The sequence below is a fragment of the Aulonocara stuartgranti genome (assembly GCF_965226115.1).
Source record: "Aulonocara stuartgranti genome assembly, chromosome: 18".
Classification (NCBI taxonomy): domain Eukaryota; kingdom Metazoa; phylum Chordata; class Actinopteri; order Cichliformes; family Cichlidae; genus Aulonocara; species Aulonocara stuartgranti.
The window spans coordinates 11,372,611-11,387,788 of record NC_138954.1 but is presented as its reverse complement, the minus strand read 5'-3'; the positions used below and the strand labels follow the sequence as shown (position 1 = coordinate 11,387,788).

The 15,178-nt window shown below is 40.3% G+C and overlaps 1 protein-coding gene across 4 annotated transcripts in view; it reads left to right on the top strand.

Annotated features, from left to right (window-relative positions):
* LOC309693838 (receptor-type tyrosine-protein phosphatase mu) overlaps positions 1–15,178 on the top strand; it is a 170,196-nt gene that overhangs the window by 99,887 nt on the left and 55,131 nt on the right. For all 4 annotated transcript variants that reach the window (XM_082513415.1, XM_082513413.1, XM_082513414.1 and 1 more), the window contains exons 11-13: positions 1,429–1,531; positions 11,310–11,583; positions 14,441–14,477. In XM_082513415.1, coding sequence (XP_082369541.1) covers positions 1,429–1,531; positions 11,310–11,583; positions 14,441–14,477 — 414 coding nt within the window. The remainder of the gene's footprint in view (positions 1–1,428; positions 1,532–11,309; positions 11,584–14,440; positions 14,478–15,178) is intronic.

Sequence of the window (15,178 nt, the reverse complement as noted above, 5' to 3'; positions counted from 1 at the left end):
AGACATACAAGACCACTGATAATCTCCCTCGATCTGGGGCTCCACGCAAGATCTCATCCCGTGGGGTCAAAATGATCATGAGAACGGTGAGCAAAGATCCCAGAACCACACGGGGGGACCTGGTGAATGACCTGCAGAGAGCAGGGACCAAAGTAACAAAGGTCACCATCAGTAACACACTACAACGGCAGGGAATCAAATCCCGCAGTGCCAGACGTGTTCCGCTGCTGAAGCCAGTGCATGTCCAGGCCCGTCTGAAGTTTGCCAGAGAGCACATGGATGATACAGCAGAGGATTGGGAGAATGTCATGTGGTCAGATGAAACCAAAGTAGAACTTTTTGGTATAAACTCAACTCGTCGTGTTTGGAGGAAGAAGAATACTGAGTTGCATCCCAAGAACACCATACCTACTGTGAAGCATGGGGGTGGAAACATCATGCTATGGGGCTGTTTTTCTGCCAAGGAGACAGGACGACTGATCCGTGTTAAGGACAGAATGAATGGGGCCATGTATCGTGAGATTTTGAGCCAAAACCTCCTTCCATCAGTAAGAACTTTGAAGATGAAATGAGGCTGGGTCTTCCAACATGACAATGATCCAAAACACACCGCCCGGGCAACAAAGGAGTGGCTCCGTAAGAAGCATTTGAAAGTCCTGGAGTGGCCTAGCCAGTCTCCAGACCTCAACCCCATAGAAAATCTGTGGCGGGAGTTGAAAGTCCGTGTTGCTCGGCGACAGCCCCAAAACATCACTGCTCTCGAGAAGATCTGCATGGAGGAATGGGCCAAAATACCAGCTACTGTGTGTGCAAACCTGGTAAAGACCTATAGTAAACGTTTGACCTCTGTTATTGCCAACAAAGGTTATGTTACAAAGTATTGAGTTGTATTTTTGTTATTGACCAAATACTTATTTTCCACCCTGATTTACGAATAAATTCTTTACAAATCCTACCATGTGGATTCATGGATTTTTTTTTTTCACATTCTGTCTCTCACAGTTGAAGTGTACCTCTGGTGCAAATTACTGACCTCTGTCATCATTTTAAGTGGGGGAACTTGCACAATCGGTGGCTGACTAAATACTTTTTTGCCCCACTGTACTTCTAAGTCAGGACTATAAATTTTATTGTGTGGGTGCATAAGGTGAATGTGTTCACAATCTCTGGGGATGGATTATAGGACTTTATATTGTATATTCGTTGGTAAAAAATTGAACATTATACAAAATGGTTTTACATTGTGGTTTCAAAATGACTACATTATCTTGCATTTTATAGCCATGTAAAGCTAAATTTGTTACAGTTATACATTTATGTTGAATTTGTAGCAGGATTTATGCCTGATGAATGCATCTCCTATTATAATATTATATTGCATATTATATTATAAACTAAAACAAAACTTCTGCTTGGTTTCCTCTTTAGCTCCATCCATGCCAGCATATGACCAGGAGACCTCTCTGAACCAGACAGACAGCACAGTCACTGTGCTGCTTAAACCCGCACAGAGCAGAGGTGCCCCAGTCAGGTAGGCTCTCACAATAACACCCACAAGCACACAGTCAAAAAAAAAGACAAAATGGCATATTAAAATATCATCAACAGCAAATAGCTATCAAAGAGCCTGTATTTATCAATGCCTCATCATGAAGGAAAGTTGCCAGGGAAATTCAGTACCTTACTTCATGTATCTGAGTTTGTTTGTTTGTGGATTTTGATCCTGTGAAAGAGAAGCACAGCCTTTGAAGATCAGAACAAAGCTGGGGTAGCCGAGCCTAGCTTCAGGATCTCTTCCCTTTGCACTTGTTTTATGTACCAGACTGCCCACCCGGAGTCATCACAGGCTTCCGGGGAAATGTAGGATTTTTGCCTGCTTGATGCAGCATTTATTAGTCATTGTTAAAGAAACGGTACAGTTGTTTTGTTCAAATGCCAAAAAGTCATGATTAGGGTTTATGCAGGCCAGTGCAGGGTTCTGGCAGGAGTTCATCTCGCTTGTTCTTCTGTTATTTTCCAATTGTATTTGTTTGGTTGTATTAGTGTACCTCAGCTCTGGAAGCCGGGACAATCAATTAGCCTGGCTAAGTGCAAAATTAAAAAATAATCTCCCCACTGGCAGGAACAAGATATTAAATGTTAATTATTGAGCTTTGGATTCCAGGCAGGTGGATGTAGCTTTGCCTTAAACAGATGGGTGCAGTATTGGTCTTTCCATCTATCTGCTGAGCTCCTTCTTTAAATAGTTGGTACTGGCCAACTGTGTTGGGGGTGCACAGAATAATAAAACATCTGACTAGCAATGCCCAGGTAAGTTGCTTTGCCAGGCAGTACATCAAACACAACTGAACAGTGGGAAGCCAGAACAGGTTCTGTAAGAACAGGGGTAGGTTTGGGGTTGCTCACTGGATGCACGCACTGTCATGCACCCTTTAGAAGTATGTGGTGAATTAACATTCCAAGTTTTCCAAAGGAAGAACCTATTTTTTATTTTTTATTTTTTTTAGCACGGATTTATATTCTTGGCCAGTAACATATTGTGATTCCAGCCACCAGGACTGAGAGGAGTGAGTGGGAATGAACACTCGGGCTTGCTGTAAAACTCAATTTTACACCAACTCATCTGATTCCTTTAAAGATTACAGCCAGGAGATCTTTAGTCAGGCTTGTCAGCTCATGTTTTGCCGTATGTGCAGCTGCCCAGATTAATGCCCCAGCGCCAAACAGAGGGGTCTGAGCAAGAATGACAGAGTGATCACTTTTTAATTTTCTCCCAGGTACACTTCAGAAGGCCTTATGCAGGCTGCCATTCTTTCAGCTGAGTAATTACAAACCCCTAATTATAATTAACAGTGTGTTGTGAATTGGAGCTTCCATTCATTAGCATGCTGGACTCCTCTTTTTGTTTCCTGTTGGAAGGCATGTGCACCTCAGGAAAAGATGAAATGGATTGGGCTTTGGAGATAGCGACTTTAGTTTGAGACCCATTCTGTTCTGAGCCACAACTGTGCAGTAATGCTTTAAAACTCGCACATTCAGTGCTTGTTAATTATTAAATACAGAGAAAATAGCGTGTTTTGATAGAGACGCTTAGTTTTAAGGATTATATATGTTTAATGAGTCTCAAGACAATCCATTAAAAAAATTCATCAGTAGAGTTCAGTACATGGCACAAATACACCTCAAAACTAATTGAGGAATCCTTTGATCACAGCAAAGCCTCTTCATGTCTAAACTTTAGAGGTTTTCAGGTACACGCTTCTATTCCCGCTTTCTCACTTCTCTTTAATCTCACAGGACGTAAAGGCCAGTGCACTGCCTGTTCTGCCTTCATGTGTGCGTCCAGTGCTTCGATAAATAAGAAATGCAAAAGAAAAGAGGTGGTGTAGGTTAGCAAACAGGGGAGATTATGATGCCGGTCCAAGACAAGATACTGGCAGGCTTTTGAAGGTGTTTTCCACCCCCAGCTCAAGTGACACACGATGCCTTTGAAATTTTAAGGTGACTTTAAAGTAGCTTCCATTCAGAGGAGTTGAGTTAGGCGGTCTTTTGGGATCTCCTGTCTGGACAGTAATGATAAATGTACTCATATGAGTCTCCCAGACTGAAAAAATAACAACCTCTCTAATCTCTTTTGGGTTAGAAGGGTGAGACGGCTAAGATGCGATTTAAAGTTAAGGTTCGTCGAAAGCTGCAAATATGTCCAAGCACCTGGAGAAACTGGAAGAATGGCCTGAAGTCATAAACTTCTGAACTTGGCTGATCCAGTCAGTCTGAGAGATTCTGTTAATCAAGGAGTTAAATTTCACACTATAGTTACTTATTTTTGCGCTACTGCTCATGTTGCAGGAGTAGCCATCTTTTCTAGAGTAGTGGGTGGCTCATTTTGAAATTGAACACTTTATGAAATCAGTTTTAAAGCCCCTGTGAAATAAGGATTTGACAAGGGACAACACTGATCCACAGCACTACAGAGCAAAGCAGCACGGGGCTTGATTTGATAACGCAATCTTGCATGCTGATTGAGTTTAGGAGGTAATAGAGCTCCCGACATTTGAGTTTCTAACAGCAGATGTTTTGCTGTAATACAGGAAGGGGGAGCGCTCTGGAAGATCACACGATAGGTTAAAAAGGAAGACATAACAGACAACAAATGTCCATTTCACTTCAGCATCCTGCAGTCATGCTGACGTCAAATCATATTTCAGATGGATCTGGGCAGACGTTGTCACTGCTGAGGGAGGCAGTCGATTTTTCATTTGTGTAATTGCTAATCGGTATAACATTTCCAACTTGGAATTTGCTTCTAATCTCTGGGGATGACACGCATAGCCGGGAACAATTTTTACCAGAGGGGACACTGTTTCTTTAAGAGGATTAGCGAACTGTCTATCAGTCATGTCGCGTTAAACTAATGTTTGCAATAGCCCCTCGTCAGGGCCAGAATACGCCTCCTCACACCGTAACATCAAAATAGATGTGTACATGTTGATGCAGACATAAGTGATTTGAGATGCTTTCCTTATCATTCATGCCACTAAATCAGTCCTCTCTTTCTGCCATAACCTTTGCCTTGAGCAAGCTTAAATGCATATGCATAAACAGAAAAATGTATAATATATACAAATTTCAGTTCCATATTAAAGTAGGCCGGGTTCCCATATAGTTTTTACCCTGTAGCATCAGATTTTCTTTACTTCACCACGGCCTGAAATCAGTTAAAGGATTTTCTACAGTACTAAAATAAGCACTAACTTTCTTTGATCACAGCAGAGCAAACGCTAATAGCTGTGCCTAAACATGACACAACTCAGCGCTTTTTACGATTTAATGGCAAATGTAATCTATGGCACTTTCTAATTTGTTTGCTTTATAGCTTTATGGACACCAGGGAAATATAAAAAGTAAGAAGACAGGGGTACAGAGGAAGGATGCTGGGTCAGGAGAAGTGTGTTACTTACAACCACTCTTAAATCAGACGTATACTGTAGAGCCAGCCGATTAGCATTAGAGTGAGAGAGACAGTGATTGAAATGCTCCCCATACCCCGTTCCCTCAACTACTCAAACTGCCCAGAGTTCTCCCTTTATCAGCCCACATGAAAAATAAATCAGAGTTTCAGGTCACAATCCAGTCGATTTCGCCATAATTGGTTGGCGTCACATGGCGACAGAGCTGAAATCTATCGGACAGCAAGGCTGGAGGAGGCCTAATTGGTGTCAGTTCAGGTTGCAGTGCTACACCAAGAATACAGGTCTGCCCTGCCGGCCATTCTGACAGACCACTTTTAACGGCTTATACCATTCATCTGGTACAGCTTTTCACTTCATCCTTCCTTCTCTCTGTCTTTCCATCTTCTGTCGGAGAGTAAATTTCAATGGCTTTGGCATTAAGCATCATTACGCTTGTGTTGAATACATTTGAGATGTCAGTCAATCCATCTGTGGCATTCTAAACTTTGAGGCAAAGATCAGCTGATTAGGTTGTGGTATCCAAAGGTCATGCCACTGTGAAATTACAGCATTTTTATGCTTTCCATGACTGGGGTTGTTGGTCTGTACACAGGCCACGCCAATTCTTAACTTTTTAAAGTACGTGGACTCAAAGAATTGGTTAGATTTTCATAGTAAATGTTTAAAGTTTGTTTATGACTTTGCAAAACAATTGTTATTCTCAAGAATTCAAGAATTTTTACTTACTATAAAATTTCACACAAATGTCCTGAAACTTGAACTAAACTACTGTGCAAAAGTCTTGAACTGCACCTAATTTCTTTATATTTTGCTTCCACAGAGCAGGACTTCCTTGTAGTTTTTTTCCTAATTCCTTTTTTTTTTTTTAATGGTTTTGTCCAATCCCTCTCCGTGATTTCTAAAGGTCTTTTAAAGTTTTTCATTGAACATTGGCTGGTGTTTCACTCATTTTTAGTCCAGCCCTCATACCTGATCATTTTTGGATAAATACTTTTCGGGGGGGTTAAAACCATCTAGCAAGTACTAAAAAGGATCCTAACTCAACAAATGAATGACAGTTGTCTACATGTAACAGACAACTTGGAAAAGAAACCATATAAAATGTTATATTTAGGTACTTTATCACAGAGAGCCTGATGGGGGAAAACATGTAGCTTGTTGCAATTGATTTAATGGAATCTACAAAAACTGCAAATCATAACTTACATTGACAGACTTAAAATGTCATTTTTTGCACTAATAAGGTGATTGCCAAAGAGCTATCAGCTGGCAATTTTTTTTTTAATCCCAGCATGGTGTGCACTGTGTCCTTAAAAAGTTTGAGGAAACTGGAAAGTAGAAGACAAAACAAGTGACAGCCCTAAAACTTAATTTCCAGGAAAAAAAAAATTCAAATCCTTAAAAGACCTGACACAGGACCCGAGACATGGTTCTGACCTTCAGTTGATTCGTCTACTGTTCACCGTTCGTCAGAAAGGGCCTCAGTAGCAGGGTGGCTGTCAAGAAGCCATTCTCATGGAACGGAAATGGGGACAAAATGTTTGAGGTATACCAGATTGCACAATAACTGGACTGGCAATAAGTGGCAACATGTCTTACGGAGTAATGAATCCAAAATTGGCATTTTTGGGTTAAATTATTATCAGTATGCATGGGGGAGGTCAGGGGAATGAGGTACAACACAGAGTGTCTACAGTCATCTGTAAAACATGGCAGAGATGCATTTCAGCCAATGGTTTGGGGGATCTTGTCAAAACTGATGGAATTATGAAAGCAGAAAAATACCATCAAATTTTCATCTACCGTGCAATACCATCTGGAAATCCACTGATTAGCAAAGCCTTGATATTTCAGCTGGCAATGATCCCAAACACAATTTCAATGCAATAAAAGCATACCTTGATAGAAAAACACAGAGCATGGATCTCAACAGTATTGAAGCAGTGTGGGATCATCTTGACAGAGAACGCAACAAAAGGCAGCCAACATCCAAAGAAACATTTCAACTGTCCTTCAAGAAGCCTGAAGGACTACTTGAAGAAATGACAGGAAAGCTTGCCTTTGAAAATCCAGGCCGTGTAGAAGAATAAAGATGGTCATACCAAAAATTGACTTTCAAGTTTGTTAGGATTAGACAAACTTTTGTCCTTTGCCTATACTGTAATTCCATTTATGCTTGCACCTGTACCAATAAGTCATTGCACCCATTTCTCATTTGTCTGGAAAAAAGTGGAAAAAAGAAGGCTGGCCCTAAATTTTGCACAGTACTGTAAGTTAATATGATAAAATTGCAGTACTGCAACATTGACTACTTGTAGCTTTCATACTCTTTCCTGTCACTTTGGGATTTTAGTTGATCAAGTACAAAGAGAAGCGGACGTATCCTTTAATATGTCAATTAAGCATTCAAAATGAGCATATATTAATATTATACCCCCCTTTTTTTTTTTTCTTTTTTTAAGTACTTGGAGTACGTGGGCATTTTGCTTTAAGTGATTATACTTTAGTAAATGATTTGAAGGCCCCTTCTATCATCAATGTGAATGCAAGTTTCTTGCAATTCCCCCAATTGGTATATCAAGAGAGACATGAGCTACAAAGGATTTTTGTTCTTGCTACCAGAGCCATAGTTGTTCATCTGTTGTAGTTTTTTCGGTGCTCATTCATGTCATGCCAAATCAAGGAAATGACTAAATCACTCTGGTCTGTCAAAATGATTCATGATGTAAATTGTGAACTCAGCATGAGGTCACAAGGTGTCAGCTGCTCAAGGGCATATTTACATGCTTGCACTAATTACAGAAAAAAGGTTTTTAGAACAACGTGTATTTTTGCCACCATTAAACTCATGAGTCAGTTTTGCATTTAAGCCGTTGCAGTGAAAATGGTATAGTAAGTGTTCTACTTTAAATATTTTATAGCAGGAGAGCAGTTTAGCACTGACACTCTTTTAAGTAAAACCAGTAAAGGAGGTTTTATTGTCTCCATCAGTTACAGAGAAGAACAAAACTGTTTTATTAAATTGCAAATGTATTGTGCGCTAGATTTCGGTTTCTTGGTGCTGTAAATATTCTGTGGAGAAGAAGCACTGAATTAGATTTCCACATTACAAGAGTTTTTACCCTTGGAACCTCATAGCCTTTGGCACTTGGTATTTTGCCTGAGGAAAGGAAACCAGTTCTATTCATACTGTGCCTGTCATTAAGTCGTAGCACAGCTGCATCATCATATCATAAGGAGCCACCCAGGGAGAGCCAGCGCTAGTTTTTTGTTTCACTGTCTGCAGATTGATTTGGAATATAAAGTACTAATATGAGCGAGCTGAGAATCAGTGTACATGCTACAGCAAATATTTACTGTGAGTATAATGTGTTTTATTTCTCCAAAGGAAATATGCAGACGTGCAGTCCTTCATGGGTTATGTCTTTAAAAACAGATAGTTATCCATCTTACTTGATGAGTAATGTGACTGACAGCAGAGATAATTAGAGATTAAATTAATTATATTTAAAACTTCATCGTCCTATTATAGTTCAAATCAAATCGACAGTGTTCTGGCTGAGGCTTCCATGAAGTCTAATCATTTATTTCTCTGCTGTTCTGCAACTACTTAAGTGGCTCCCGTGTACCGTCTCCACCTGCCCTTTGACCTCTGCTCTCAATAGGGGACAGTAATTAAAGCCTGATTTCTCCTGCAGACTCTCAGCAGGATTAAATATTTCATCACCTCCCAACCCAGTGCTAAATAGGAGAGCTCCAAGGAATTGGGACACACCCACTAAGAGCAGAGGGGGATTTTCTAATGACACAGCAAGCATCTTATGATAAACTATAGGGTTAAAGAGCACATGCTGTACACACAAAGGGGATACTTAATCATCCAGTACCAACCGCGGGGAACAATTGATCATCTCCAGGGCTGTTTGTACTGCAACTGCACAGCTTAAGAGTACAACCACAACAGTGCAGCTATTTTTCTTTAAAAGATATTTCTTTCCACTTGTTGTTCCTTAGCCTAGATTATTACATGTTCAGGGTCACCAAAGCTTTACACCTCGGTAGGCACTAATATTTCTTATGGCACAATGCAACTGAATAGATAAATTGAATTCACTGTTAGATGGTTATGAAGGCTTCAGGATGATTGTATTTTTCATATAGCCTTTTTAGTTAAACTCTTTTTAAAAAAAGGCAGATTAGTAATTTATCATTTTCTTATCTCAAATTCTAATCAATTAATATTTCATCTAGTATTGTAAGTTTATGCTTGGTTAGAAAGCTGTATCCAAAGACTGCAGTGCCTTGCATAACACTAACTGCTAATTAGATAGTAACACATACATTAAAACATAGCCCTATTATTTCAGATGCATTAAAAGGGTTCTGAAACGCACTGACACTATACAAATGCTAATGAAGTCCTGTTCAGCGACTCAAATAAAGCTGCATATCAAGTTCACTCTATCTACAGTGTTGCTACTTTCTCATGGTAACCTTGGATAACTGATCAGTGGTTTTACACAGTGGGATTCCTAGACTTCCAGTATAGAGGGGGCAATGAATGCCTTTCAAGCACTGCAAATGTTGACTTCAAAATAGTCTAATTAAATTCTAAATGAAGTCAGATGGCAGACAAAGCAGGTAAAATGAAGAAGGCAAGGAAGATTTGTGCTACCAGATATAAACACATCATATGTAAACTATATCCATATGTGTTTATGTCTTCAGGTATAAAATGGGCTCTTAGTTCTTGCACCAACATACTGTGCGTATACTCTGTCCTCGTTTACAGTGGTTTCTAGATTCTGTGTGAATTGTTAAGTGTTTACGTCCATTGTTTTCTGCATTGCAGTCTTCAGTCATAGCTTTCATCACCAGCCTTCAGTGGAATAACACATGTGTTAAATTGCCTGTATGATGGTCCTTGCAGGAGAGCATGTACAGTAAGGAAAAAACCCCACAAACTCTAGAAAACAGTGTGGGACTCGTGGTCCTGTTTAAACAATAGGCAAACGATTTATTTATGTATTTATAAACACGATGCAGTTGCGAATAAAAGCTCTTAAACCAGCTCCGCAAAACTAGAGCTCCACCATATTTCATTCATTTCTGAAATCCTTCATTCATAGAGCACACAAACTTTGCTCCATCGTCTGTGATAATGCGTTGTTGGTTCTTTAGCTCTTTTGCAAATGGATCACTAGTTCCCAATCATGGCTGGTTATTCTGCGTGGCAGCTGTAAACAGACTCTTTGTCACTCAGCGACTCAATGGATTTAACAGGAGGTCCACTTCAGATGCGCGATGCATACTAACATGAACGTCTATAAGACAGTCAGTCTCCCCCTCAGGCTAAGTGGCCGGCTCGGAGACAATGTCATCCCTGTCAGAGTCACAGAGGGCTGCAGGTTTGATCTAGCTAAACACAAGACTTGGATGGAGAGGAAATGGAAAGAGCCGTTAACCTTTTCATTTGCTGAATAATGAAAAGGCAAATAAATGTCCCGTGCCACCGCTCATTTCTGTTGGCCGGTATTTTTCAGTCTTTTATGTTGACTTCACTTTTAAGAAGGGATTTATATAAATAGAGTTCTTATTTAGTCGAGAAAAACAAGTAATTTATTGCTGTAGCCTTTACACAGCAGGCAGACAATCAATTAGTTGTAAATATGCTTTAATGCATTTGTAATTTATTAAATAACATTAATGGTATTGTTACTATAGCTGATTGCCCACATGTAAATGCATGTTGTGCTCACTAGTTTTACACTACATCACTAATTAATAATAATTGTAATGATAATCATAGTCATAATCATATTTATAGTAATATATCTATATATATATTCATAAATGGCATATTAAGGAGGACTAATGTTATATGAACTAAGTCCTCGCTAATACTGTAACTTACTGATACCTTAATGCTTAATAGTGTGACATTATAAAGTGCTATTAATGCATTTAAGTAAAAGGGAATGTATACATATCTGACAGACATTGCAAAACCAGTGTAATATTAGTTTTAATCCAACAGAAGTTCTATTTAAATAACTTGTTATATAATTAAAGTTAGAGAGGATAAGAACTTGGTTTGCATTACATAAATCTCTTATTTCTTGTCTAAATGAGTAATGAGTAATTTCTGGAGACTCAGTTCGCTCTGAGATTTGGAGCTTTGCAGCATGCATGTTTGTGGCTTTCATAAAGAGACAATTTTTACACTTTATAAAGCAAACTGGCAAAGCAGAAAACTGTCTGTATTGCCAGTTGAATTCTACAAGAGCCTGCTTGGCCCAGTGGAGTATGTTAATTTTGTTTGTCCTGCATTTTCAGTGCGTACCAGGTGGTGGTGGAGGAGGAACGTCCACGCAGAGCACGAGGGACGGCAGAAATTTTGCGCTGCTACCCAGTTCCCATTCACTTCCAGAACGCCACGCTTCTTAATTCACAGTACTACTTCACTGCTCAGTTCCCCGCTGCTGGCATCCATTCGCCCCAGCCCTTTACTGTGGGGGACAACAAGACCTACAATGGGTACTGGAATGCCCCTCTGCTGCCACAGAAGAGCTACAGTATATATTACCAGGCGGTCAGCACAGCCAATGGGGTGGGTGGCTGTCATTTCTTATTATTTTATATAGCATTTTCTGCACTATAGCTAAACCATGGCTCTAAATTGAACTTGACTGGCAGTTAAACGTAATCAAGTCCTGTAATGACGACAATAACGTGCCTGTGTTTGTGTATTTCCATCTTACCAACAGCAACTAGATTTTTACATCGTGGTGTTACTACTTTAAGGTTGGGATGAGAATTAATCAAATATTAGTTTTCAATAGTGTATACAGTAGTTACCTAAAAATTACTGTTTTTGTTAACCTAAAATTAGTCAATCATACACTTTATGAAAAAAGTGTCACAAGAGTTTCTCAGCCATACAAACCTGAAGAAACATGAAGGTCCGTTAGCACAATTTTTGTGCTGATGTTAATATTTGGACCTTTGCAGTTACTGAGTCTATGGAGCACTGGCAACTTTTACTTACTATCCTCCTCAGCGCTCTGTAATCCCTCTGTAATTTTACACGGTCTCCCTCTTTGTAGGGTTGTTAAGTTGTTGAGGTTCTTTCTTTAACACTTTTACTTTAAAATTTAAAGCTGGTTGTAAAATATCTTGGAGGGAAAAATATAATAAATGGACTTGCTGCAAAAGGGTCTGAATTAAATTTGAAATGACCCATTCCTTGAGAAATGTATATAAAGACAGACTGCGTGGCTAGATACTTGATTTTATACCACTGTGCCAATGGGACTGAAAGCACCTGAATTCAGAGATTAAGAGGGTGTAGCTCAATATTGGCCTATATTGTGTATCTACAGTAGGATCTATGGGCTATGATGTTGCCATATTTCCACAGTAGTTCAGAACAAGCAAACCAAACACTGGCTTAGAATGGGACTTTTGCATTTCTCTCATTTTTAGCTACCACCATAGGTTTTCCCGAATGCTTTGAAGTAAAGGTGGAAGGTGAAGTGAGAGGTATTCAGATGGATTTGCAAGTTGAAGCTATGCTGCTTGAGTACTGAATACTTTTACTACCTCCTCCGACCAAAGAATGACTGAAATGAAATAAAAATTCGAACTTGTGAAATTCTTTCTCCATTTGAAGCCTTTATGCGACACAGTGCCCTGCCTTGTCTCAGTGCACGCACAATACGCTTAAAGGACGCACAAACACAACTAAACGCTAAAGACAATATAATGATCACTGCCTAGGTGATTCAAAGGAATTAAGGTACTAAGCATAGTAACTGCTCACGTTGGCAAGCACATGCATGGCAACCTTGCCATTTCACACAGCTTCTGATAGGTGCTGCAGTACTCTTGTGAGTTTACTAACGACACTTTGTGTAGTCTTAATGGTCCGCAGCAGGGTCAGGCTTGGAATGCAGAGCTCTGTGTCGTGACATGCCTCCCTCCATTCCTGTGGCCCTCTTCTCCTGCCTTTTGCTATGGAGCTCTATGCCAAATACCAGACAACTCTTTGATCAACAGCATTTAAGAGCGGCAGTTGTCCCAGTGGCAGTTAAGTGTGAGAGACAGGGAACAACAATAGGGGCTACCAATCGTACAGGTCGCAGCCTCTGTCATCAAGTGGCATTTGGCAGGGCTCTCCCTCAATGGAGCCGCAGCAGACAGCTCAATGGCAACTTCAAGAGCCTTGCCGATTGTGGTCCTGAATGAGAATCACCATAAACAGTCTCCTTGAGAAACACCAGCGTGTCTTTAAGGAGGCAATACAAATAGCATGTGAGCCTGGGCTGAATCCAGTTAGAAAGTTTTGCTCTTGAGAGTAAAGCACTGGCAGTCTGAAACCTTCCAGGGTGAATCAGTGAGTCGGATGTATTGTCTGACGGCGCTCTTCTTTGAACAAACAAAATGATAGCGTCTGTGTTGATACAGCATAGAGCTCTGTCTCCGTAATGGAGACATCTCTGACATCATTTTTACATTCAATGTTTTGATTCACAGTGGGCAAATGCACTCTCTTTTATTAAGCCTTCACTGTCAATAGATGGTCCTAGAAGCCTTTATTAATGTCTGATGATTTTGGTATGATTTGTTTGGGCCTTTTAAACAAAATTAGCACTTAGAGAAGGTGTGCGCCATCCATACCTAGAATTTTTTTCAGCCTTCTGTTCAAATAAAAATCAAATGTGACTTGCAATGTTGCCTTTAATGAAATAACCATCTGACGGCTTAAAAGCCACAGTAATGGGAATGCACATGCACACAGGATCACATCTTTCTTTCTTCTCCTTATTATGCCTCTCATGGCCTCCCTCCCATGTGGGTTCATTGCTCATTGGACAGTTTGGCCGGGACAACACAGGGACACAGCACTCATGTCTTTTGTGCTGTATTACTCATTGCCTCCCTGTTCGTCTCATGTCCCTTTTCTTGTAAACCAGAATATTGTTGACAACAAATTTCACTGCCAACAGCGAGAGCAGTGTTTTCAATTTCTTTTTCTTTTTTTTTAATGTTGTTGAAGGCTGTTGTCAGAGCTGGAACTTCATTACATATTCAGAAAGTCTCCCTGACGTGTCATTTTTGGAGCTCTGCATGCTGGGTTGGTGTCGCTTGTCACAGGGCTCTGGTTTCTCCACAGTGGCTGACCACCTTGAGCCGCAAGCTGCCGACAGATCGCTGTTGGCTGACAAATCAGCAGCTCAGCACAACTAATCTGTGCTGTGGGCCCTCTCGCTTAACTGCGTTTTGTGTCACAGTCATTGAGCTCAACAGATGATAGGGGACAGCATGGAACTGTCCTTGCTGTTTTGTTGTAACTATGGGTTCTTACATAGGTGTTGTTGCTGCTGTAAGTCTGTCTTTGTGTGTGCGTCTCATAATAACCCATTTCCCCATCTCTTTTCCTCCTTTTTATTTATCTCTTGGTACAGGAAACCAAAATCGACTGTGTGCGAGTTGCCACTAAAGGTAGGACCAGATCGGTTTGTGTGAATAGAGATGTTTACGACATGTACTTCCTAACGTCTCTTGCATTTGAATTCTGGGAACTAACAGAATTAACGTGTGTTTTTTTTTTTTTTTCTTTCTAAATGACAACAAAAGTGTGAGATGAGACAAAATTGTGTGATAAATGTAGTCAATTTATCGATTGAAGCGTGTTTTCCGTGACTTGGAGGCAGCCTGTGTGCCCACGGAGGTCTGTAGGTACTTAGCTATGCTGCCTCAACGTCCTGCTCCACACATTAGGGGTGATGAAGTCTAAGCACCATTGATCTGGGAGCAGAATTGATAAGGCCAGAGGGAGCCGTAGTCACACTCTGCTGTGGGCCGTGGGAGGTCCTGTCACACGCCCTGACAGTCTCTTATATTGTGTAGTTTGCATGCAGCCCTGCTATAGATTTCTTGGTGGAGTTCCAGATGTCTCCATCTACATGGCTCAATAGGCAAAAGCCAAAGAGTTCATGGGCTGTGGAATTTTATCACCTGTAGAAATATGCTTTAGTGCCCTACATTAGACTCATAAAGATATTACAGATATTAACCTTTGTGAAATTATTGCTTCTGCAGACTTGGTGGAACAAACTAAAAAAATCCCTGCTGTTACTGCTATTTAGTGTCTTTCTTGGAGGTGTTGCATGATGATGGGACTTGTGTTCAGTGTGGCCTGT